The 26685-nt window shown below is 45.1% G+C and overlaps 1 protein-coding gene across 1 annotated transcript; it reads left to right on the forward strand.

Annotated features, from left to right (window-relative positions):
* The first annotated feature begins 4816 nt into the window (after positions 1-4816).
* On the forward strand, positions 4817-26050 carry dhx16 (DEAH (Asp-Glu-Ala-His) box polypeptide 16). Its single transcript, XM_015949679.3, has 21 exons — positions 4817-5034; positions 6417-6619; positions 6692-6930; positions 7158-7338; positions 7430-7486; positions 7557-7811; positions 7900-8133; positions 9266-9457; positions 9831-9941; positions 10016-10131; positions 13341-13551; positions 13627-13725; positions 13938-14090; positions 16119-16259; positions 16624-16786; positions 16872-16990; positions 17386-17453; positions 19345-19507; positions 19589-19750; positions 22663-22836; positions 25786-26050. The coding sequence occupies exons 2-21, from the start codon at positions 6422-6424 to the stop codon at positions 25912-25914; spliced, it is 3165 nt and encodes a 1054-aa protein (XP_015805165.3). The 5' UTR covers positions 4817-5034; positions 6417-6421; the 3' UTR covers positions 25915-26050.
* The last annotated feature ends 635 nt before the right edge of the window (positions 26051-26685 follow it).

Genomic DNA, 26685 nt, shown 5'->3' on the forward strand with positions numbered 1-26685 from the left:
GGGTCGGTGGCACCCAAGAGCCACTGCCGCCATTCCTCCAGGGCCCATTTTATCGCCAGCAGTTCTCTGTCGCTGACCCCATAGTTCTGCTGTGTGGGGAGAATTCTGGGAAAAGTAAGCGCAGGGGTGGAGCTTAGAGTCCGGGCCCCGTTGCGAGAGGATGGCCCCCGCTCCCACATCAGAGGCGCCCACCTCCACGACGAAGGGCCGGGTGGAGGAGGATGGGTTCCTTAACAAAGCGCCCGACCAGATCATGGAAGGCACGGATAGCCTCTGGGGTAAGGCGGAAAGGGCAAGGCTGGTTGGTAGCTTTGGTGAGGGAGGTCAGAGGTGCTGCGAGGGAACTGAAGTTGCGTATGAACCTCCGGTACAAGTTTGAGAAGCCCAGGAAGCTTTGCACCTGTTTCAGGGTCATGGGTAAAGGCCACTGTGCTACTGCCTGAACCTTCTGAGGGTCCATCTTCAGGCCCCGGGAGGAGATGGTAAAGCCCAGGAAGGAGGTGGATTCCTGGTGAAATGCACACTTCTCCAGTTTGCAGTACAGATTGTGGTCCAGGAGGCGGGACAGAATGGTTTGAACATGCAGGATGTGTTCCTCGACTGTGCGAGAGTAGATGAGTATATCATCCAGATATACGAAAACCCAGCGGCCCAACATGCCTCTTAGTACATCCGTGATGAAACGCTGGAAAACGGCGGGGCTATTGCAGAGGCCAAAAGGCATCACCAGGTATTCATAGTGGCCGGTTGATGTGATAAAGGCGGTCTTCCACTCCTCAGGTTATAAGCACTGCGCAGATCCAGTCTGGTGAATAGGGCAGCCTGGGTGATGGTGTCCAGGGCGGTGCTCATGAGAGGAAGAGGGTGACGATCTCGGATCGTTATCTTGTTCAACCCTCGGTAGTCGACATAGGGCCGGAGATCTCCCTCCTTCTTTTTAACAAAAAAAAAAAAACCCTGCGGCACCGGGGGATGTTGAGTGGCGGATGAACCCCTTTTGGAGGGCAACGGTTATGTAAGAGTCCATTGCCCGGGTCTCCGTCGGAGAGAGAGAGTACAGGCAACCCCGGGGCGGGGTGGTGCCAGGCTGCAGCCTGATCTCCAGGTCATAGGGCCGATGAGGAGGTAGCCTGGTAGTGGGTTCCTCAGTGAAGACCTGAGTTAAGTTGTGGTATTGAGGAGGAACGAGCGTCAGGTCTACGTCCTTGGGGGGAGATGCTCCAGTCTGAGGTGTAGGGGAGCCACAGTGGTTCTGGCAACCCGCGCCCCAGGCCAGGACCTTACTGGTGGACCAGGAGATGTGAGGCTCATGGCGGCAGAACCAAGAATGGCCCAGGATGAGAGGAGTAGCCGGGGCCTGGATGACCAGGAAGTGAAGGGTCTCCAGGTGTTGGTTAATGGTCATGTGGAGGTCCTGGGTTCGGTGGGTGAGAGGGTACGGCATGAGTGGGCGGCCGTCCACAGAGGTAACAGGAATGGGTCGGTCGAAAGCGGTAAGGGGTATCTTGAGCTGGGTGGCCAGTCCCTGGTCGATAAAACATTCAGGGGCGCCGGTGTCTAGAAGAGCCTCCAGTCTGGTCGGGCCTTGGTCCAGGAGGAGGGAGATCGGGAGAGTGGTGCGGTGTGGGACCGGAAAAGTGAAGACTCCGGGCGGGACAGCCCCTACTCCGACCCGGAGGGACCGTTTCCCAATCGTCTCGGACACGTGCCACGGTGGTGACCCAAATCCCCACAGTAGGCGCATCGTCCCTCCTGATAGCGCCGCGCCCGTTCCTCACGGGGGAGATGTCCAAGCTGCTTGGGTTCCTCCGTCGGTTGGTGGGCCTGATGACGGGGTGACGTTCTGGTGTGGACGGGAGCCGACATGGCGCTCGGTCTGTTCAGGATACAGCGGTCCAACTGGAGGGCCAGGTCCACCGCCAGGTCCAGGGAGGTTAGGGCCTCATGTCCAATCATGCCCTTTCAGATTCGGGGGGACAACCCCTCCAGGTAAATGGCCTTCAAAGCGGCGTCATCCCACGTCAACCGAGCGGCTGTAGTCCGGAAGCGGGAGGTGTAATGAGCCACCGTCTGGGAGCCCTGACGAAGTTGAAGCAGCCGGGTCTCATCTGCGACCTTGCTGCTGGGATGAACAAACGTCTTCTTCATCTCCTTCACAAAAGTCTCATAGTCATTGCAGACAGGAGATTTCAGATTGTAAAGAGCCACCGCCCATTCACCGGCTCGACCCGTCAGCAGGGAGGTCAGCAGGGCGACGCAAGAACAGGACGTGGGGTAGCGCGCCGGCTGGCGCTCAAAAGTCATTGCTAGGGTCGCCAGCATGCCTTCCGGGGACCCTCTGGTCCCATCCCACTTCTCTGGAAGGCTGACACGTGGTTCCATCTTGTCGGTGACGGTTGCGGTCTGTCGTTGCAGGGCAGTGGAAAGCTGGACAACTAGCTTGATGAGAAACTCGAGCTTCGTGGCTTGGCGATCTGCTACGGCATGAAGCTGGTTCATTTCTGCCATCTGTCGATCCACAGTTGTGCGTAGTTGAGCCACTTCTGCACGCAGGTGAGTGAACTCTGCTGGGTCAACTTTAGACTCAGTCATCCTGTCAGGTTTTAGCGGCTGAGCTGAAGCGTAGCGGAGATTGTTTGTGGCGTAACTGTGTGACCCAGATGCGGAGTGGCTAGCGTTGGGTTAGACAGAGCACGCGGCTTTATTCTAGGAACGGCGACGCAGCGCTCGGAGAGAGCCGAGACTGAGCAGCAGTTCCGGATGGATAAGGAAGCTGACTTACTAGTAGTAGACAGCGTGGGAAGATCCTTCCCCTCGGTTGAGGGCTGGTAAGCCTGAGAACTTGATTCAATGTCTGTAGGAATAATGACTGAGTGATGACTGAGCGGCGGTGCTTCCGTAAATAGTGTCGGCGTGATGACGTCGGCAAGCCACGTTGGTGGCGGGAATGCTGGGAAGTGTAGTTAGCAGGAGGAGTTCGTGACAATGACATTTCAGACATTTTGACAGATCCTCAAATACTCTACCCCAAAATTCCTGGACAGGTGGACAGGACCACAGTGTGTGAATGTAATCGTCAGGAATGTTGTTTGTGCAGTGTGTACATGTGTCAGACGACACAAACCCCATCTTGAACATCCAATGACCTGTATAGTGTACTCTGTGTAGAATTTTGTACTGAATTAAATGTAAATTGGGGTGTCTGATCATTTTAAAAGTTTTTAAACAAGTTTGGGACCAGAAGTTCTGGTCAGATCTAACTGATAGATCCGCCTCCCATTTTTCAATAGGGATTGCAATTTTATCTTCTATTTTGGACAGTGTCTTATATACTTTAGACAGTAGTTTGGGAGGTTTGAGATTATAGAAGTCAAATACCCTTGGTGTTGTTTGTAATTCTATTTTATTGAGCTTAAATTTTTGTTTGACTACAGATTTAATTTGGTGATATTCTAAAAAGCTATTCTTATCCATTCCAAATTGGGAGACTATTCGATTAGATGGGATGAAGTCCAATCCTTCATATATGTGTTCCAGGTATAGGATTCCTTTATTTTTCCAGTCCGGAAGGTTCATCATTTGGTTATTTTGCAAAATGTCAGGATTATTCCAGATAGGTGTGCGTCTGCATGGTACTAGTGAAGACTCTGTCATTTTTAGATACTCCCACCATGCTGTCAGAGAGGTGCTGATACTAATACTTTTGAAGCCTTCGTGTTTTCTTATGCTTGAGCTAATAAATGGTAAGTCTGAAAGTTCTATCGTATTGCAAAGTATCTGTTCTATATCTAACCAGGACTCATCTAGTGGGTTATCTTGCAACCATCTTGGTATATATTGCAGCCTGTTGGCTAAGAAATAATAATAAAAGTTGGGTAAGTCCAGTCCTCCTCTGTCTTTGGTCTTCTGAAGTGTTTTAAAGCTAATTCGTGGAGGTTTATCCTGCCAAAGGAATTTAGTAATTGAGGAGTCCAGAGATTTAAACCAGTCAGCTGGTGGTTTGTTTGGGATCATCGAGAATAAGTAATTTATTCTGGGTAAGACCATCTTTTTAATTGTAGCAACCCTCCCCATGAGTGATATCGGTAAGGATTTCCATCTTGCAAGATCATCTTTCACTTTCTTTAAAAGTGGGATGTAGTTCAGTTTGGTTAGATCTGCCAGCTTGGGAGAGAAATTAATTCCCCGGTATGTAATATTCCCTGACTCCAATTGTGTATTAAGCAAATTGACAAAAGAGAAATTAATTGGTAGAACTATGGATTTTAACCAGTTTATAGAGTAATCTGAAACTCTTGAAAAAGAGTTTATCAGTTCTATTGAATGGGAGAGAGAGGATTGAGAATTCTGGAGAAAGAGTAAAACATCATCTGCATAAAGACTGATCTTATGTTCTATTTTCTTACACTCTCTATTCTGTTGTTTGATTCTTACAAGTCACAAGTAGTTTTATATTCCTTCATAAAAAGTCAGCAATAAATATTTATTTCCTGATTTTTCAACCACTTGCTAGAGCAAATTATCCCTGATCAGCTTGAATATGCTACATTTCTGCAGAAAATAAAAATGGAGATGTTGGAATATTTTACTTTACAATTTTCAGTATTAACTAATGTTAGCTTATGGTAACTTACACTAAAATATATCCTTAATAAATGAAAGATGAGTACGAGACAGATTTTATGACACGAAGTGGTTTAATGTTCTTGTTGTAGTTCTTCCTATGACCACCGGAAGGCAGTAAGCGCCATGACCTCCTCTACTTCACTCTGTTCTTCCGCTGTTTCCATGTGACGTATTTCCGTTTTTCCCATTGCGTGTTGCAAGCTAAGCTAATAAACGCAAAAATGTGTTGAATTTGTTGACAAATAGAGCCGTAAATACATTAATATCCATGGCTATGGGCTGCCGACTGTTTCCGTTAAGTGCTCTTACAGAAAACTCTTAGATAAATGACGACGTAACTCTCAGTTTTTTTACTTTCAGGCGGATATTTTCATCCCAATAACGTTGCATGAGCGATTTTAAAAAGCGGTAAGTGAATCTAGTGTTTTATTTGTGAGAAACCGTTTTTATAATAAAGTTTTTCATAACAAAAGTCTTTATGAAACCAAAATAACACAGTGGCTGCTCAAATGAAAGGGTCAACTCGACTACTGGATAAATTAGGGAAAGATTGACTGGATAATCAAAACAAAGTAAACGTTTCATAATAGCTTTACGTAAATGGAGTTCAGGTTGGACAAGTACAACTTTGATTTTATTCATTGATCCAGATGTAAGAAAAACTTCTAAACAATTATTTAATACAAGTTGGGAGATTCAAGCTTTCTCAAAAATATCCTAAAAGCTGATCTTCTTTAGAAATCAGCTATAGGTGGTGATCAGAAACACATTCAGCTGAAGCGCTGATAATAAAAAAGGACAACTGGACATTTTCCCCTGTGCATGAACTCACCATCACTAATTCACTCCAGCTATGATTTCCTAAACTTGCACGTTTTTGCCTCCAGAATCATAATTCTGAAGTTATTAAAATAAATTATTAAAATGTTTTAGATTTATCGCACAGTGAGGGCAGGTCAGAGCTGAACAAAAATCAGACTTGGGTATCGACCCCAAAAGCAGAATCAGTGTAAACGTTTATCACGAAAAGATAAAAAAGAAAACAAACCTTTAAAGCTAAAATCACCCATTTAAATGTGTCTTTGCCCTTGTCTAGCAAGTTTATACTGACTCAGACTTGATACTGATGCCACCACAAAAACACAGAAACTCACATTTTTATGCGTTACTCTTATTTCAAAGCTGGAATCTTTGCAATGTATTATTGTTAAATGTAAAATAAGATCAGACACATAAACAATAACATAAGAGCAGCCAGCTGCTTCATTCGCTAACATCAGAATTAACTAATCAACTGTGTTGGTGCTGAGGTTCAGAATCGTTATTAATATTGATTATTTTAGTAAATATTATAATTTCATATCAGCTTTGTTACAAGTAAATTTAGTCATTTTTAAAGTTTTACAGAATCTGAGATTTTATTTGGTTTTAAATCTTCTGTCCTTCCTTCTTTCTTTAAATCTGTTCTTGGTTTGATGTAGTTTGACAGATTTGACCTTTGCCCTTGATCGATGTTAGAAAAGATGTGATGATGGTTTGGGTCGTGATGAATTCCTATTTTTCTCTCTGGTCATCTTAAAATCACATCAGCACCTCTCATATGTTTTAGCATGCGGGTCATTGTGATCTAAACCAGGTGCTGCCATGAAGGGCAGAGAGGGTTCATAAGATCTACGTTCAAATTCTGTCATAAATAATAAAAGTCTGATTTATTTAGGTCATTTTTACTCACACTCTAAACATTTGCACCACTTCACCTGAATTAAAGCCACCTGCTCCTCCCTCGGCAGGCGCCATGGCAAATTTGGAGCAGTGGGTGAACGACCGGCTGCATGACATCCTGGGGTTGAGCGATCGATACGTCCCTCAGTTCATGATCGGCCTTGCTCGGAAAGCGTCAAGCTCTGAGGACTTTGTGAGTCGCCTGGAGCAGACGGGGACCATCGACATCGATCAGACTGTGACAGCGTTCGCGAAGGAGCTTTATGAAAAGGTTTTTATAAAATAGTGCTCGCGGAACCTCGTGTAGAGGCTCGTGTGCTGATCTTTCTCTGCTGTGTTCCAGATTCCCCGTCAGCAGGCTGTCGAGAAGCCGTCCAAGGCAATAGAGCGACAGGCTATCGAAATGGAGAGGAAGAATCGGACGTACACGTTGTTGGAGGACAGTGACAGCGAGAGCGACGAAGTGGCTGCAAGGGAAAAACAGAAAGGAAAGAAGAAAAGTAAAGAGAAAGACAGAGGAAACCAGAAAAGGAACATCAGACAGAAGAAAGACTCGTCGAGTGAAGATGAAACTCTTCAAAGGTTATTTATTCGTTTATTTAGGCTGAGCAAAAACAAAGATAGTCAAGGCAACAAGGCTGGACTGAAAACGGGAGAAAAATCAGCCAAAGAGTAAAGAAAACATTTAAAAAGGTCGAAGAGCAGCTGATCCAGAACCACAGAACATTCTTCATCTCTACGATGTTTTAAATGAGGATCCAAGCTCAGGAACATGAACCTTCATCCTGGTTTGTTGTTTCTGATTTCAGGGGCGATTCTTTCCAGGAGGACCGAACGTCTGTTAAAAGAGAAGATGATGAGGAAGAGGAGTGGGAGAAGGAGGAGAGGGTACGGCTGGAGGACATCAAGGAGAGAGACGCATTTGCTCAGAGGGTGAAAGAGAAGGACAAAGAAAAGACCCGAAACATCGCCGAGCGGACGGACAAGAAGGTGGGAGGAGGAGGATGGCAGCATCCCGACCCGTTGTTTTATTTGTCATCTTCATCCGGTGGAAAATTTTCCTGCTGTGTTTCTCCTGCAGGCTTACGAAGAAGCTCAGAAGCGTCTGAAGATGGCTGAAGATGGTCAGAAGAACATGGTTGGTGCTCGTGTCCCGATCTCCTCCAGCTGCCGAGTTCACGGTGACTGTGTGACTTTTCTGCTTGCAGCTGCCAGAGTTGAGGAAACAATCTCGTCGGGAATATTTGAAGAAGAGGGAGGCTGAGAAGCTGGAAGACCTGGAGGCTGAGATCCGAGACGAGGAGTACCTATTCTCCGCGGATGAACGGACTGAGAGGGAGAAGAAGGATCTGGAACACAAACGCACCGTCTGGGAGTTGGCTAAAGATTACAAGAAGGCCGGTGCCAAGGAGCAGGAGGAGAGGAAGAACAGATACTACATGCCAAAGGAAGTTAGGAGGAAGGTAAGAACGAGGAGTGTACTGGGACAACGGGAAAAAACCAAACTGATTCCAGTTAAATGACCTCCTCCCGCTTGTGTCTGCTGAGCAGGAAGTTCCTCAGAAGGAGCTGGAGCTGGAGGAAACTCCGATGGAGCTGGGAGGAGAGCAGGGCCTCTGGGAGGAGGAGAGAATGAAGACAGCTACCCTCAGCTTCGGAGCCAAGAGAGAGCGAGAGCAGGGCATGAAGCAGGAGCAGGAGAGGTACCAGCTGGTCCTGGAGGAGGAGGAGATGATCGACTTCGTCAGCACAGCCATCACCATGAAGGGAACTCGGACCGAACAGGTGTGGGTGACTCAGCACCAACCTTTAGTTGTATGTGGCTCCGTTTGACTCTGATGTCGTCTTTGACCCAGAATGAGGCAAAGTAGTCGTCATAAACCCACAATCGGTTTAAAACGGCCTTTTTTCTTGAGGTTGTTTCATTAAAACGTTAAACTGTGAACTTTACCACGACACTTGGTCTGGGGACACTTCATTAGTAGAATCTCATAAACGTCCACTGTTTCTGGGCTGCAGCTGGCAGGAATCTGATTAGTTGAGACTTATTTTTGTCACTAGAGGCTTGAGACGTGTCTTGGACACGGAGAAGGGACTTGTGGATGTCTCTGATCTTGGGTTTTTCCACCAGAGGGCAGAAGACCTGAAGATCTAAAAACACGTGTGTCAGGAAGTGGCTGTTCAGTTAAAGTCCCATTAGTCGTCACACACTGGTGAATTTACATCTCTGCATTTGACTGGTCCCTGTGGGGCGCGGTGAGATGCAGCGGTGGCTGCCCATGGGAACTATTTGGTGATTTACGGTTCTTGTTTAAGCCCCACCCCCCTTTATTGAAACACATGAAGTGTTTTCCCTTAAGTGAAAACTGGGATCAAGGCACCTGCCCCGTGATGTCATGCTGATTGCGTTCAGGTGGGAATTCCCGACCCACATCCCATCTGGTTCCACAAACACAGCCCCGGTAGGTCTGCCTCGGCTCTGCTGGATGCAGAATGAAAACAGACTTCATTTAGGTTTTATTGGACTCTAAACACAAAAATCTGTTTTGGCATCAGATGAGATCAAAACATGATGCCATTTCCTGTTTCTGTTTGCGGTTTCTCTCTCAGGGACACGTCTCTGAGGGTTTTTATTTTTAATCCAGCCGCTTTAGTGCTTCACGCGTTCTGATGGTAAAGCTGAGCAGAAAACCAACATGTTTGTGTCTTTGTGGCAGAAACCTCTTATTTCTCAGAGCCAGATCAAATATAAACAGCAGGAAAACACAAAGTTCTGCACGTTTATGTGCACGTTTTATTTCAAAGCCACCATCATTTGATTGAATGAACTGAAAAATGAATATCTGGTCCGGTTGGCTGAGCCGTCCTTTCAAAGACTCGGCAGGAACACTTCCTGGATGGTTTGTGCTGTGTTCAGGATCAGGACGCGCCGGAGCTGTCTCAGGCGGAGCTAAAGAAGCGGTCCATCCAGGAGGTGCGGCGCAGCCTCCCCATCTTCCCCTACAGAGACGACCTGCTGGCTGCCATCCATGAGCACCAGGTCCTGGTTATCGAGGGGGAGACGGGCTCCGGAAAGACCACCCAGATCCCTCAGTACCTGCTGGAGGACGTGAGTGCTAAGATGTGTTCTGCTGAATAAAATGGACTTAAAATCGAGTCAAATAAAATGTTTTACTGACTAAAAACAATTTTAAGGATGTTTCCGCTCTCATTGGACATTTTACACATCATGTTTAAAATTTTCAGCTTTATTAATTAAAGAATTCTTTTTTGGGAGATAGTTCACGGCTACTAAATAGTCAGTGCTGCTAGCTTACCGTTAGCTTTACCCCAGCGTCTTTAAATAGAAACTTAACATACATCAACAAACATAATCAACATATTGATGACTTTCAAGGTTCTGTTTGTCCCACCTGGAGATGGGCAGATAGACCTGCAGCCATCCGTCAGACCCGATAACGTACCGTATTCCCGTTTCTCAGGGCTACACCAAAGGAGGGATGAAGATTGGCTGCACTCAGCCTCGGAGGGTGGCGGCCATGTCAGTGGCAGCCAGAGTGGCAGAGGAGATGAGTGTGAAGCTCGGTAATGAGGTGAGTTTGCTGTGATGAAGATGTCCCCGCGTCTGATTTACTGTTTTAATCTGGAGCTTGTTGTCCTCGCCCAGGTGGGCTACAGCATCCGCTTTGAGGACTGCACGTCGGAGCGGACGGTGCTGAAGTACATGACCGACGGCATGCTGCTCCGAGAGTTTCTCACAGAACCCGACCTGGCCAGCTACAGGTATTACAGGCCATTTAAAACCCTGACCTCTGACCCTAGATTAAGGGACTACACAGTGCATGGTGGAGCAGCTGGTCCCATCAAGAGGTTGCTGGATTAACCCTCCCAATGTCCTAATGGGTGTGACCCCGCGAGGAAAGTTGACCATTGAGCAGGATCGATGGTTTATCCCTTGAGGTCCACGTGGCAGGGGTGAGGTGGTGCTCACTCCTCACCCCTGCCACATGGACCCAACGAATAAACCATCAACCCTGCTCAATGGTCAACTTTCCTTGCAGGGTCACACCCATTAGGACAGTGGGAGGGTTAAATCCAAGCTGCAGCCGTACTTTGTGGAGCTGGGATCTTTGCTTCTGCTAAATAAGGAACATAAACATAAAATGTGCTCTGTAAGTGTTGACTTGTTAGCTAAATGATGTATTTAGACCTAAACAAGCGGAGCACATCAGCATCACAAACCATAATAGGCTAGGCAAGGCAAGGCACCTTTATTTATATAGCACATTTCAAACACAGGGGCAATTCAATGTGTTTTACAATTATCATTAAATGGCACAGCAACAACAAACAGGAGAAGACAAATAACATAATTTAGAGCTAAAAGGAACAGACAGAATTAAGGTTGAGCAATTACATCACAGATTACAGTGGAGACGATGCAGCATAACAAACAAGTCATTCAAAGGCTGATGAGTACATGAGGGTTTTCAGTTTTGACGTAAACAATACTAGAGTTGGGGCAGATCTGAGGTCATGGGGGAGCTGATTCCATATGTGAGCAGCATAGTAGCTAAAAGCATCTTCATCCTGTCTGGTTCTGACCCGAGGTTCTACCAGCTGATTGTTTCCTTAGGATCTCAGAGCCCTATTGGGTGTATATACAGGAATGAGATCTGACATGTATTTTGGTCCCATGCCATTGAGTGATTTATTAACTAGTAGGAGCACTTTGAAATCTATTCTGTAGTTTACTGGTAACCAGTGTAGGGATCTAAGAGCGGGAGTGATGTGCTCTGTTCTCTTGGTTCTTGTTAAGACTCTAGCAGCAGCATTCTGAACAAGCTGCAGTTGCTTCACAGCTTTTTTGGGAAGACCAGTTAGGAGACCATTGCAATAGTCCAGCCGACTAGAAATAAAAGCATGAATAAGTTTCTCTAAGTCTGGTCTGGACATGAGACCTCTTGGTAGTTGATGAAGGTGATAAAACGCTGATTTAGGCAAAGACTGAACCGGTTAGTCCCACACAATTTGCGAGCCTGTCGAGGAGTACGTTGTGGTTCACTGTGTCAAAGGCTGCACTGAGGTCGAGCATCATCAGGACAGATGCTTTACCTGTGTCAGTGTTGAGACGAATGTAATTTAATACCTTGATCAGTGCAGTCTCAGTACTGTGGTGCTGTCTAAAACCTGACTGAAAACCATCCATAATATTACTTGACTCCAGAAAATTTTTTAGTTGGATCATTGCTCCTTTTACATAATTTTCCCGATCAGAGGGAGATTAGACATCAGTCGGTAGTTGCTCATCACTGAGGGATCTAGTTTCCTCTTCTTTAGAAGGGGTTTAACAGCAGCAGTTTTCAGTGGTTTAAGAAAAATTCTTGACATTAAAGAGCAGTTAACAAGAGGTTAATGAATCCCAGTCTTCAAGTCCCATCATCATCAATCTGGTCTGAATTTTCAGCTCAAACAGGAGAAGTGAACAAAGGTTCGTTTCTCAGATCGTCTCATGACAACTTCAGGTTTTTACTCTGATTACAAGCTGAAGCTAACAAAACAGCCGCCTCAGCATAAATTAGCCTCCAGCCCAAGTTTAGATTAGACATGGACCGATACCGCTGCCTGCATCAGGTCGGATGTCATCTTTTCTCTTCTGAAAAACGCCCCTGTCAGGTGCAGCAGAGCAGCGATCTCATCCAGGTGGAGGTAGGTCAAAGGGTGAAGTACCAGGTTGCTGACTGAAGATTTAATGATCAGAGATTAAACCAGATGTCAAGTCCAGATGTATTTATAAAGCACATTTAAATGGCAGCATCCGTTGCCCCAAAGTGCTGCACATAGGCAGTAAAAGTAAAGCATTAAAATTAAAAAGAGCCAACAGAAACATTAGAAGAGAATAAAATCACAGACTTTTAAGACAAAATACATTAAAAAAAAAGAATAAAACCGATCACATATAAAAAGAGTAAGAAAAGCCTGTGGCCTGTTGATTAGCACTGAAATGCCAAAGCATACTAATGTGTTTTCAAACATACTTTAAAAGAGGCGGTGGTATCAGCTGTCCTAACCCCTAGGGGCAAGCTGTTCCACAGGCCAGCAGCCATCACAGGTAAGGCTCTAGCACCCCTGGTTTTTAACCATTATCTGCAGATGGAGGTCAGCTGATCTCAGCGTCCTAGATGGGACATATGGCTGAATAAGTCCGCAGAGATATGGGAGAGCCAACCCTTGTAGACATTTAAAAACCAACAGCATTATCTTAAAATCACTCCCAGACTTAACAGGAAGCCAGTGAAGACCAGCCATAATAGGAGTGATGTGATCATACTTTCTTGTCCCTGTAAGAAGGCGAGCTGCTGCGTTCTCAACATAATGTGAATAAAGTTGCAAATAAATGATAAATGACCCGCACTTGTATAGCGCCTCTCAGAGTATGGACTCCAAAGCGCTTTACACTACAGTGTATCATTCATCCATTCACACACTGATGGTGATGAGCTATGATGTAGCCACAGCTGCCCTGGGGCGCACTGACAGAGGCGAGGCTGCCGAGCGCAGGCGCCACCGGTCCCTCCGACCACCATCAGCAGGCAAGGTGGGTTAAGTGTCTTGCCCAAGGACACAACAGCAGAATTCTCTGTCCGGAGCCGGGATCGAACCTGCAACCTTCCGATTACTGGACAACCCGCTCAACCTGTTGAGCTACTGCTGCCCCAATAGGTCAGGAAGAACATAGACCTTAATCCTACTAAGTAACCTCAGTTGGAAAAAGCTGCCAAGGTGAGAACTGAGTCAAAAACAACCCCAAGTTCCTAACTGAGACGACAGTAGGAGGAAAGATCTCCACGGCTGCTTTTTGACGGTGATCTCAGTCCTCTGGGTCAGTCTGGGAAAGTGTGTCAAACCATGCCTGCTCATCTTTAAGAACGAACACGAGCAAATGCTATGTTCAACGGGACAAATTCTAATCCTGGACTCTGTCCCCACAGCGTGGTCATCATAGACGAGGCCCACGAGCGGACACTCCACACGGATATCCTGTTTGGGCTGATTAAAGACATCGCCCGGTTCCGACCAGACCTGAAGGTTCTGGTGGCGAGCGCCACTCTGGACACAGAACGTTTCTCCTGCTTCTTTGATGATGCTCCAGTTTTCCGGATCCCTGGAAGAAGGTTTCCTGTGGATATCTTCTACACTAAGGTGAGTTTTCTCCAGCTGTGAAGAGCGAAGGACGAAGACGTTGATGATGAGACGTTTGTGTGTTTGGCTGTGAAGGCTCCTGAGGCCGACTACCTGGACGCCTGTGTGGTATCGGTCCTGCAGATCCACGTCACTCAGCCGCCTGGAGACATCCTGGTTTTCCTCACAGGACAGGTACAGTTACCCCGAGCAGGAGAGCTCCTGATCCAGATTCTCTGATTTATTAAAAAAACAGCAGAGACACAAGTGAGAAACTAACTTTAGAGCAGATCAGAGGCTAGAGACAGGACTAGGTGCTTGATGTTCTGATCTTTTGTTAGAGCGACCCTAAGGAGATGACCCAAAGCAGATGAATAAAGGTGTTTTTGTGTCTCTGCCTCCTGCAGGAGGAGATCGAAGCGTGCTGCGAGATGCTGCAGGAGAGGTGCCGGCGGCTCGGCTCTAAGATCGCCGAGCTGCTTGTGCTCCCCATCTACGCCAACCTGCCCTCCGACATGCAGGCCAAAATCTTCACTCCCACTCCTCCCGGAGCGCGTAAGGTGAGTCCGGCCCCTGGAAGCCGGTATTGTTTGCTAACAATGTGGCGGCGGAGAGAGAAAATCCCTGGAGCTCTAAGGTTTCTTCCGGGCTGCCGCTGAAGAAGTGTAACCAGAAATTCCTTTGAAAAACAGCCGGCTGCGTTCAGAATCTGATATTAATGTTTTCAATTGGTGTCTGACTTACTGACAGAAGAACCGCCCCGGTTCTGGTAAGCCGCTTCTCCGGTAAGGTCCTGTAGATCCTGTAAATCAGTGCTCCTTCCTCCCTGTAACAGGAAGTCTGGAAGGCTTCTGGACCAAACATTCTGAAAAGAAGCAACTTTGTTTTTGGTTTCTTAAATCCAAGTTTATTGAAAATTTAAAGAAAAACATGATTGTGTCTAAATAATACGACCCAGTCCCATACCTGACCCGTGGGACTGTCCATACCATGACAACAACACAGGGATTAGCCCAGAGTTGTTGATAAGGAAAGTCGGGATCCAGGAAACGTTCCCACATCCCATAAATCTTCTCACCCTAGAGGTGCTCGCTGATTAGCGGGTCGTTGGAGACTCAAACGAGGTTGTTGTTGTTCTAATGGAGCCAAAGAACAACCAGAGGCTTTGTCGGGATGTTTAGGGACTGAGGACAAGGTCTGATGATCCACCTGAGACCTGGACATATCTTCTCCACCAGCACCAAACCCTTGAAACCCTTTAGCTTTTTTTATATTCAGACACTCAGAAGTAGAAATATAATCCTAAACTCTGTAGCTGACAGTTGAGTTTGCCGCAGGCCGAACTCACGCCAGATTAAGGCAAAAAACAGTTGTAGAACATTCATATTTGCTGTCGAGACAGAAGAAAAGCAGGTGAAATAACAGTGAATCACCAGAAGATGCAGAAAAACTCACCTTGAAGGTTTGAATCTGAAATAGGAAAAGGTGTTAGAACATTTCCTTGTTTTTTTATAACCTGAGCTAATTCTCTTCTAATAGAATCCAATGAGACTGTTTTTATTTGGGATCAGTATTCTGGGTTCTTGTGGATATAATGGATAAAATGTGGTGTCGGTTTCACAAGGAAGAGAAATGATGCTTTTGTGTATTTCAGTAAATCAGCAACAGCATCTGGTCCTGGTAAATTTTAAAAAACCGCCTTAAAAGTTCTTAGAAAGGTCTTGAATTTCCTTTGGGAAAAGCTATTAAGCTCTGCATATCGGATTAGTGGGATCACAGTAAAAACACCTTTACCCATAATGCAGTTCTCTTGCAGTACCAGGTTGTTAATATAAAATACAGCCAGTGATGTCAATATCACGGGAGTACAATAGGAGGCTCGTGGGCTGTTTGTGGCTTGGTTTCGTAAGGGACTTTGGTACATTTACTCAACATAATCCATAGCTCTACAGTGCCTCTGAAGCATAGACAACATATACGTAGACACCCTGTGGACTGGCGCTACCTATTGGAACGGGTGTAGCAGTGGGCTACCATCTTGGATGGGTCCCCATTCACTCCCAGTGCATTCATTTCTACTGAGGAAGGTGCTTACCCAACTAAAAAACACATTTGATCAAGCTTTTTCACAAAGTCTGACATGTGGTATGGCATGATAATTAAAATGTAAATCTAATTAAACAAAATAAATAAACATAAATTAAAATATAAAATCCCAACAGGTAGGCTAGAAAAGTCAATAGTATTCCCACATGATCTGTTTTCAATAGCACACCAGTTGTTGCAAACATAGGCTGCACAAATAACAGAATAGTAGCTCACTTTGCACAGAGTCCAGTCGGGTTTGGAGAGTCAGGAACCCATCCAATATGGCAGTGAAGCTGTTAAGCTCTCTAGCGCCCAATGGGGTGTCTATAGTCATGTTTAAGGTACCTGATGGTTCACCTCCACGTTAACGTAAAGGATCAACAGTGTCTCTCTGAAATACTATCATTTCTGTTTTTAGACACTTTTCTTTACCAGCAGCATCAGACGTGTCACTTCCTGTTCCTGTTGTTCACTTCCTGTTTCTGTTGTGTGGTCTCCAGGTGGTGGTGGCCACCAACATCGCTGAAACCTCCCTGACCATAGACGGCATCATCTACGTCATCGACCCCGGCTTCTGCAAGCAGAAGAGCTACAACGCTCGCACAGGCATGGAGTCGCTCATCGTCACGCCGTGCTCCCGGGTAAATGCTTCCTCCTGAAGTTTGATCCCTGGGCTGGAAAACCCAATCACTTTACCTTTGGTTAGACACCAAACTCTTTATTGTGATGCTATTAATTATTTAGATAAACTCAGAGGGTTTTAGTTTGGTTGAGGTTGTTCCTGATACTGCTTGAACGTTCCTTTCTTCTTCCTGAGTTTAACCTGCTCTAATGTTCTGAGGTGAAGAATCCTGGATGTGATATTTTTATCTTCATTTTCCCCTTTAGACTCAAACCTCTACTGGTCACAACTCTCGTCCTGTTTTGTTTCTAGAATCTTGATAAAAGACCAAACCAGTAGAAATGAATGACAACCGTCTCATTCTGTTTGTGTTCTGCTGTCAGGCTTCAGCCAATCAGAGAGCAGGGCGAGCAGGCAGAGTGGCTGCTGGGAAATGTTTCCGCCTCTACACGGCGTGGGCCTTTAAACACGAGATGGAGGAAACGACCATTCCTGAGATCCAGAGAACCAACCTGGGGAATGTGGTCTTGCTGTTGAAGAGCTTAGGTTAGCAACATCGGTCGTCTTTAAGGTCGTGACATTCTGTTTTTGCCATCTGCGACTTTCAGCTGATGATTTTACTTCTGCACAGGCATCAACGACCTCATCCACTTTGATTTCATGGACCCTCCCCCTCATGAGACCCTGGTTCTGGCTCTGGAGCAGCTTTACGCTCTGGGGGCCCTGAACCACCTGGGAGAGCTCACAAAGGTTCAGAATCCACTTTGATTAAGAAATATTTGTTTTGACGTGTCGGATTAGAGTCTTGCAGATCATCAGCAAATACGAACCAAGCTAAAATAAAACAAACTCACAAAAATCTTCAGAAAATCTCCACTGATCAGGAGCTGTTGAAAGACCGCAGCAACACTCTTTGGTTTTGTGTTTGAGTTGCTGTGTTTCTGTCATTGTGTGTCTGACGTGTGTTTAAGTCGTTGTGTGTGTTTAGGTTGTAGTGTGTTCTCTGTGCTTGTGATGTTTAGAGCTGCTGAGTCATTGTGCCAAACAGAGAAGATATGACTCAGCATTCATAATGTACCTGTCTGGTTCTGGTGAAAGGGGATTTCCCCCTTATTTCTTCTAATTGTGTGTTTTTTTCCGGTCAGCTGGGTCGCAGGATGGCTGAGCTACCGGTTGATCCGATGCTGAGCAAGATGGTCCTGGCCTCAGAACAGTGAGTCCCACTGCCTCTCATCATGTGATTGTTGTGTTTTCACCTGAAGCATTCCTCTAGAAGAAGAAATGTATAACAAAACAAAAATCTCATATTTATTAAAGTTAAAAGGCTAAAAATTCAAATCCTGCTCTGAGGCAGTCCTGATCCCATCGGCATCATAGGTCACATGTTATTTATTACCCAGTAATAGATATTAGGATGCTAATTAAGCACATCAGCTGGATTTGATCTTGGTTCGTCTGGCAGGTCGGATTCCTGAGATTAAAGCAAGTTTCTGTAGCTGTTTGCTGTTTTAACACAAAACAGGTGCTGCATCTCCCTGTCACAAGACACTGGTTTATCTGGTTCAACTACAATAAAACTGCATTTCTGTGATGATTAGACAGAGGAAAGGAAACCAGCCAGCGTTTTCAGATTTAAAACACACAATGGAAACTATATCACAGATCAGCTGATTTAATCTAGAACTGTGAAATGTGGCGACGTGTCCCACGGGTCTTGTTAGTGAGATGAGCTGAAGCAGCTTCGTAAACTGCAGGAGAAGTTTGACAGCTCTGATTCAACGCGGTTTGTTCTTTAAAAAGCTTCTGTGTTTGGATGAAAGTTTATTTTTTAAACTTAGACTTCAGACTGATGGAGCAGTCAGGTTTACGTTAAAGGGATATCTGGGTCATGATTAATCTATCAGGTAGGACCTTACTTGCAGGTGACATTACTCAGAGTGGGCGGAGTCTCTAGAATCACTAAATAGTTAGCGATCTGGATAGTCATGAGTAAATCTGCGGCAAGAGAACTACTTCCTGTATCTAGAACATCTTTTTAATATTGCTGCTTCTGGAAAATGCAGCGTTGACTGACTAATCAGCTGATCTGAAACACAGAATTTTCCCTTATTTGGTTTCTGAACACCGGCTGCGCAGTGGTGCAGTGGTTAGAGCTGTTGCCTTGCAGCAAGAAGGTCCTGGGTTCGCTTCCCAGCCTGGTCTTTCTGCATGGAGTTTGCATGTTCTCCCTGTGCATGCGTGGGTTCTCTCCGGGTACTCCGGCTTCCTCCCACAGTCCAAAAACATGACTGTTAGGTTGATTGGTCTGTCTAAATTGTCCTTAGGTGTGTGTGTGTGTGTGTGTGTGTGTGTGTGTGTGTGATTGTTTGTCCTGTGTGACTCTGTGTTGCCCTGCAATGGACTGGCTCTCTGTCCAGGGTGTACCCTGCCTGATTGCCCACTGACCAACCCCGTGACCCTACGTGGACAAAGCGGGTTCAGACAATGGTTGGATGGATGGTTTTTGAACACACCGTTGCCAGGCAGCAGCAAAAATTCCAACGTTTCCCCCGTGTCTGAAGTCACTATCTCTAAATACTGAATCAGCAGTAAAAGCTTTTCCATGTGGAGGTTTTTCTTTTTAAAATCACGTTTTTCAACTTGTTTTTATTTTTATTTTATTGATTCTTGTTTCTGTGAGATATGTCTGGAGCGGCTGGTCGGTATCGGCCCTCAGAACCAGAATCTGTGTGTCCGATTTAAGTTAAGGTGACCCTCGTGTCGGGGGATATTGGAGACCCGCGGGACTAAATCAACCAGCTGGTTGAGTCTCGTTTCTAAAGTGGACTCTGTGTAGGACAAACGAGTGGTGTCAAAGGCTTGTTATTAACCAAGAACAACATGAAAGTTCAACATTCTGATTTATTTATGTCATCACTCCATCTTTTTTGTACAATTATTAAAAAAGCTGGATTCTGTGGCAAATTAACCAGATACAAACTAAATTATTCCAACTACTTGCTGGAAAAGTTCCACTTTAAATGCCAGCCAGACGAGCTAATTAATAAACAAACAGAACCCTCTAGGTCCAGGAGATAGAAAAGTTCTGCTGCGCTCTTGTTCAGGTATAAATGTTCAGAGGAAGTGTTGACCATCGCCGCCATGCTGTCGGTCAACAACTCCATCTTCTACCGACCCAAAGACAAGGTGGTGCATGCTGACAACGCCAGGATGAACTTTGTGGTTCCGGGTGGAGACCACATGGTTCTGCTCAATGTCTACACACAGGTGGGAAGAGGGTGGAGAGGTTCAGTGCTGCTGGCTTTGACCAGATGTTCTAACAGCAGCTGCCGTCTGTTCCTCCCTCAGTGGGTGGAGAGCGGCTACTCCACCCAGTGGTGCTACGAGAACTTCATCCAGTTCCGCTCCATGAGGAGAGCCCGGGATGTCCGGGACCAGCTGGAGGGTCTGATGGACCGAATCGAGGTGGAGATGGTCAGCTGTGATGGAGACAACATCCCCATTCGTAAGGTTAGTTCTGCATCTGAGACATGTTTACAACAGAAGACCTGCAGAAGGTCTGAGGACCTGGACCAACTTAGAGCAGGGACTCCCGAAGTGAGCTGCCGCTAGCGGGAGCGCGATGTGAAAAATGTAATGGTCATAATTACAATAGAAATGTGCAAATAACCATTTCCTTTGTAAAATTTAAAATAATTAGAATTTCTAACCAAAACGCACTTCATCTTAAAACGAGCATTTGAAAAATCTCAAACACCTCAGCCAACTCGCCGAGCATCTACGGACCTACTTCCCACCCACCCACACATCTCCAACCCATTTGGAGTTCCCCTCTCGGTCTGGAAGGAAGTTCATCGGAGAGCTTTGTACCAAGATGCAGGCCCACCCATCGCATTAATTCAGGTGTCCGTCTGGTGACGCTGAGGGGAAAAAAAACCTTGTGGCCACGACGCGTGGGATTGACTTATTAATGCGTGCGATTGACTTAACGTGTGGGATTGACTTAATAACGTGTGGGATCGACTTATTAATGCGTGCGATTGACTTAACGTGTGGGATTGACTTATTAACTCGTGGGATCGACTTATTAACGCCAAGATTTTAAATGTGTGAGAGGTGTGTTCCAGAGAAGAGCTTTCCTGAAAGGATCTTCTCCCAAAAGCCCCAAATCGTTTCCTTTTAGATAATATTAGGTTTTATCATAAGGTTACTGATATTTCTTTTAAAGAATACTAACCAGTTGTTTTATTTATTCAGTCAAACTATTCAATAACACAGGTGATCCGTCTTTTGCCACGCGCAACAGCGCACCATTAAAATGTGCAGCAGCTAACGGGCAGCGGCGCACCTGTCGGGTTTTCCTTAAACGGGAGTTCTGACAGAACAGCCGACAGGTGGGCTGAGATTTGTTTGATGTGTAAACATTTCCTGTCTAAAGCCCTTTGGGTTCAATCAGTGAGAACTCAACTGGAGTGTTAGCAGATATTCTTGCAGTTCTCTGTCCTAATCTGGCTGCAGCTCAGCGAGGATTAAACTGTAAATCAGCCATAAGAGTCTGGAGCTGAAACAGCTGAAGTCTCCAGAGGCTGAACACCCAGAAAAAGACAAACAACTCGACTTTTACTTTCACCTTCTACATCAGTTACAGTAAAATGTTCCATTAGGAATTATTTTTCAGTTTTGGTATTAGTAGATATGTCACATGACCTTAAGCTCTGCTTCCTGACCCACAGCGGGGTCAGAACCCCAACTTCAGACCAGCTGTAAACAAAGTGTTTGAATCCAGTAAAACGGATCAAACAGACATAAAATTCCCAATAATTCAGGTGATTTTTCCTTGGATTCATTTTAAAGGGAAATTCACAGATGAATGACAAAATATGAAAAGTTAAACATTAGTGAGTTCTGGAGCAGTTCTCTGAATCAGAACCTGGTGTGAAGGTGAGCAGCAGCACGCCACTTTGATTTAACCAGGATAAGGAGCTCTGAGAAGCTGTAGCATAAAAATACCTGAGAGGGAAAACCTGTCAGTCCTCAGCAGTCACATTCCTGCTGTTATCTGAGAGCACACCTGAGACGTGAGGGGGGCGTGGCCAAAACAGCTCCACCACATGACTGGCGCTCTGTCACATCCACCATTATGCTGCTAGCCGTGTGTGTGTGTGTGTGTGTGTGTGTGTGTGTGTGTGTGTGTGTGTGTGTGTGTGTGTGTGTTATTTAGAGTAATCCAAACCCAGTCTTAATTAGTTGTATTTCATCAGATGTTAAGCAGCTAAATTACAGGTTAACTGACACTTAAGGTCCCGCCTCTCTGATTCCCATCATCACACCTAAACTCTGAGCTCTCACACTCACTGCAGCTTTTCTTCTGCTTCCCAGAACCTCCCTGAACAGAATCAGAGCCTTTAAACCTGCTGCTTCACTGTCTAAAGTCAGAAATCTGATCTGCAACTCATCTAAATTAGACTTTAGTCTGTTTGTGTGTAAGGATCTAACAACACCAAACAGGAAACGGGGTTTTAGTTGAGTCTCCACTGAAGGACCAGTTCCCTCTGGTCCAGATCCCTGTGCTGAATCTTGTTGGTTAATTTATACATTAATAAATAAGTACAGACTTTAGTTTCCAGTTTAATAAATAGTTGGTACAGTCTTGCAGCCCTGAGTCTGAAGGTAAATAAGGTTCATCACGCCTGGTATTTGAAGAAAAGCTGGACAGACCGGTTACTGTCCTCTGAGCAGATGCTTCACTTCTACTTATGGCCCGATGACGCGTTCTTTGTACCTGCTGAACGAAAAATCTGCTTCTCCATCTGTTATCAATGTTCTGAAGTTTAGTCCCAGAATTCTGGTTTCGTTTAGTTTTTGTCCAAAATTTTCTCAGCTTCATCAGCTTTTCTAAGTCAGAAGATTTGATGCAGATTTTATTTGGGGAGACTTGCTTGTAATAAAACATTTTTTAATTTCTATTCAAGTTTAATTTTTTGGACTTTTGAACTCTTGAATAGAGATGCACCAATTCTGGTTTTTTTTACGTCTGATACCGATTTCAGAGTTGTGCACAGCTCTGGTCGGCCACTACTGATCTTACCTTAGAGCTATGAATATCAGAATACTTTAAGTTTCTTTAGAACATCAGTGTATGAGATCTGTTCCTGCTAGAGTGAAACAACACTCAGAGATGGTGTGTTCACAAACCCCACAAACTCAGAATTTTAGTTTTTAGATGGGCGGATTATTAGCTACTGCTGACCATTTCCTCATTCTGAACACCAGATTATTTTTTGGGGTGGACCTTTACTTCTGGTTGTTTGGATTTTTTTGTTTGAGATTTTAATAAAACCAAACAGTTTGTGCTCCAAAATGTGATTCTGCCTGTAATAAGGACTTATTTTGTCCCTGCCTACTCGTCCTCTTCTCCACAGGCCGTGACGGCGGGGTACTTCTACCACACAGCCAGGCTCAGTAAAGGCGGCTACAAGACGGTGAAGCACCAGCAGACAGTCTACGTCCACCCGAACAGCTCGCTGTTCGAGGAGCAGCCCCGATGGCTCATCTACCACGAGCTGGTCTTCACCACCAAGGAGTTCATGAGACAGGTGCTGCTCGGGTTTGTCTGGATATTCCCTCTGAAAAAGTCCCTCAAATAATCCCGCTGTGTTTACTACACAGACTCCCTAAGAGATTCTCAAATAAAAAAAGGTATAAAATAAAAAGAAATAAAAAGTAAAATAATATTTTATGGTTTAAGAAAGAGTAGATCTTTTGCCAGTTGTTATAGCTGAAAGTTCTGGTTATGTTTATGTATTTAGCAGACACTTTTGTCCAAAGTGACTTACAAGTGATAATCGGCATGTTGCCCTTGAGGCTAACAACAACAATAACAACAACTTGACATCAATCACGGAGAGGAGGGAACAAGGAGTGAACAGTAGAGGGGGAGGACGGGTGCAGGGAGGGTGCTAGTTAAGAAGATGCTCTCTGAAGAGCAGGGTCTTCAGGAGTTTCTTGACAATTGAAAAGGAAGCTCCTGTTCTGGTAGTGCTTGGAAGGTCATTCCACATTTGTGGAACGATGCATGAGAAGAGTCTGGATTGTCCTGAGCGTGGTGTAGGCACTGCTAGCTGACGATCCTGTGATGACCGGAGCGGCCGGGCAGAGACGTAAGCCTTTGCAAGAGGATTCAGGTAGATGGGAGCCATACCATCTCGGACTTTGTATGCTAGTGTTAGCAATTTGAATTTGGTGTGTGCTGCTAGCGGTAGCCAGTGGAGCTCAATGACAGAGGGGTGACGTGTGCTCTGTTTGGCTGATTGAAGACCAGACGTGCCGCTGCGTTCTGGACCATTTGAAGAAGTCTCACAGTACAGGCTGGAAGACCAGTTAGAAGGGCATTGCAGTAATCGAGGCGGGAGATGACAGTAGATTGCACCAGGAGCTGGGTGGCATGTTGTGTTGGGTATGGTCTGATCTTTCGTATGTTATACAGCGCAAAGCAGCATGAACGAGCAACAGAGGCAACATGATATTTAAAGGTCAAGTGTTCATCAATCACAACACCCAGATTTCAAACTGCCTTTGAAGGAGCCAGAGATAGGAAGTCATGGTTAATTACAACTGCATAAGCAATAAGAAATGAGAGATTCTATTGAATATGCAGTGCGGTCCTTTGGTTTCTTCCACACCTTAAAGCAGGGGTATTCAAATCTGGGCCTGGGGGGCCGAAATTCAGCATGTTTTAGTGGTTTCTCTGCTCCAACACACTTGACTCAGTGGTTGAATCACCTGTGCAGCAGCCTGGTAATTACTGGCTAGCTGAAACCAGGTGTGTTGAAGCCGAGTTGAAACTAAAATGTACTGGATACCGGCCCTCTAGGACCGGAAATGAATGCAAATGCCTTAAAGCATATGAAGCTCAGACAGGAGATGGCCATAAAATTTGAACATCATGACAAAGTTAATTTCTTTCAGTAATTCCATTCAATTTTATTACTGTACATTCATTAATCACACACAGACAGATATATTTTAATGTTTATTTCTTTAATTTTGATGATTATATCTGACAACTTATGAAAATCCTAAATTCAGTATCTCAGAAAATTAGACCATCAGTTGAGACTAATGCAAAAAAAGGAATTTTTTAACCCTAACCCTGAGGTCCAGTGATCAAAGCCTGCTGGTTGTGCAGCACACCAGGCTTAAGACCAAAGGTGACAGATCATTTGCTGCTGTGGCCCCCAGACTCTGGAAAACTCTCCCCATGAGCCTGAGATCAGTGGACTCAGAGGTCTCCTTTAAAAAGCAGGACTCATTTGTTCAGGCTGGCTTTGATGACCTTCATCACCCTCTGCTTGTTCTGCTCTTTCTACCAATCCCGCCTTTGCCAGGATTCACTGATGACCTCTTACTTTTTCATTTCTTCTTTCCCTTTTCTTACAATTAAAACATTTTTGTTCTTGTGAAGCGTCTCTGGATTTTTATCTTGAGAGGTGATATATAAAAGATTGTTTTCTTTCTTTTGTGACTCACCCCACATTTTTGAATGGGTTTTGTTACGCAACTCTCTCCAGGGTGCGGTTAGCCTATTGCTTGTCCACTTTTCTACCACATCTTGTCCTTCTCCTCTCTGTTAATGTTCTTGGACACAGATCTTGGTGAAGAGCCAGCCTCTTTAGCAACGACCTGTTGTGTCTTGCCCTGCTTGTGAAAGACGTCGATAGTCGTCTTTTGGACAATTGTCAAGTCAGCATTCTTCCCCATGATCGTGTAACCTACAGAACTAGACCGAGAGACCATTTAAAGGCTTGTGCAGGTGTTTTCTGTTAATTAGCTGATTAGTGTGGCACCAGAGATCTTCAATATTGAACCTTTTCATAATGTTCTAATAATCTGAATTTGGGATTGTCATTAGTTGTCAGTTATCATCGAAATGAAAGAAATAAACATCTAAAATATACTAGTCTGTGGGTAATGAATGAATCCAATATACAAGCTTCCCTTTTTGAATGTATTTACTGAAATAAATCAACTTTGTCATGATTTTCTGATTTGATGGCCTGCACCTGTATGAATTATTATGGTAAATGTATTCAGAAGAACTAAACTAAAAGTTTTGACCCTTTTTCTGATTTCTTCTCAGTGGCACAATGACACCATCATATAAATCTGTTATGAAATCATTTCTAATTCAGGTTATTGATGAAGCTCCAGATTGTGACACAAGTCACCTCAAAGCGCTAAAGGTCAGGAGAGGCTTTTAATCACACAGTAAGCATCTTTATTGTGTCCTGAACAGGTTTTAATGAAATTCTCAGTAACTAATTACTGCATAAATGTCAATAACTGATTAACTTTTTGAGTTTACCAGATCAAAGATGGCCGCCACATTTAATCAGCTTTGGAAAACACAAAAACGGTCGATCCCAGTTTTACAGAGACTCCGTTAAAGTTTCAGGTGTCAGGTGTCAAACTCTGGGTGATGATGGGGTTGGGGTGTCTGAGGCTCTGCGGCAGCGCATAGTGACGTCACCTGTCTGATTTTACAGGTGATCGAGATCGAGAGCGGCTGGCTGCTGGAGGTGGCTCCTCACTACTACAAGAGCAAAGAGCTGGAGGACAGCAGCAGCAAGAAGATGCCCCGTAAGCAGGGCAAAACCAAGGAGGAGCTGGGCTGATCTAACGAGACCGCCACAGCCAGGAGGGAACGGTGCAGACACACTGTGGACAGAGCGAGACGTCTGTAGAGGTGTCTCTGGACGGGTGGGGGGTGTTTATGGCTTATTTAAACCCTCAGAAATATGCAGAGGTTATCTGGAGTGCACTCATGAACAGTTTCAGGGAAGAGGGGCCTCAGGCTGACTGACTGGTTTAATATTAAACCACCTGGGCCACAACAAGAACTCACCTGGTGGTGGGTTCCACTTTCTGTTCCTGGTCCACCCACCACAACTTTGTCCAGCTGCATTTTTGTTGCAAATCCTGAAATCAAAACTTTGGATAATAAAACTTTAATGTTTGATTAGAAAAAGGTGTTTCTACCTGGTTTGTTCTGCTAGGTCATGCTGAGCAGGTGTCAGAGAGGGGGAGAGAGAGGGTTTTCTTTAGAATAACACCACAATTGACAGACTTCAAACACACCCACGCCTGGTTTGGTTAATCTTCTCCGTGTGAGCTTAAACAAGTTGGGATCATGTCTTTAGGATAAGCTACCGAAGGTTTCTGTTAATGTTTAGATAGATCAGTGGCGTTCCCGAAGATCCTCGACCTGTCTTGTGTTTGTGTTTAGACAGGAAACACTCAGCTGATGTTGTTTGGATAGGGAACGCAGCCAGGTGTGGCAGGCATGAGAGGCAGATAGACCCATGTTGATACAGTTCTTTTTCTCTTGTCTCTGTGCAGCTGTGGGACTTTACTGACTGAAACAGTTAAAATATGATACACACACA

The sequence above is a fragment of the Nothobranchius furzeri genome, chromosome 5 (genome assembly GCF_043380555.1).
Source record: "Nothobranchius furzeri strain GRZ-AD chromosome 5, NfurGRZ-RIMD1, whole genome shotgun sequence".
Lineage (NCBI taxonomy): Eukaryota > Metazoa > Chordata > Actinopteri > Cyprinodontiformes > Nothobranchiidae > Nothobranchius > Nothobranchius furzeri.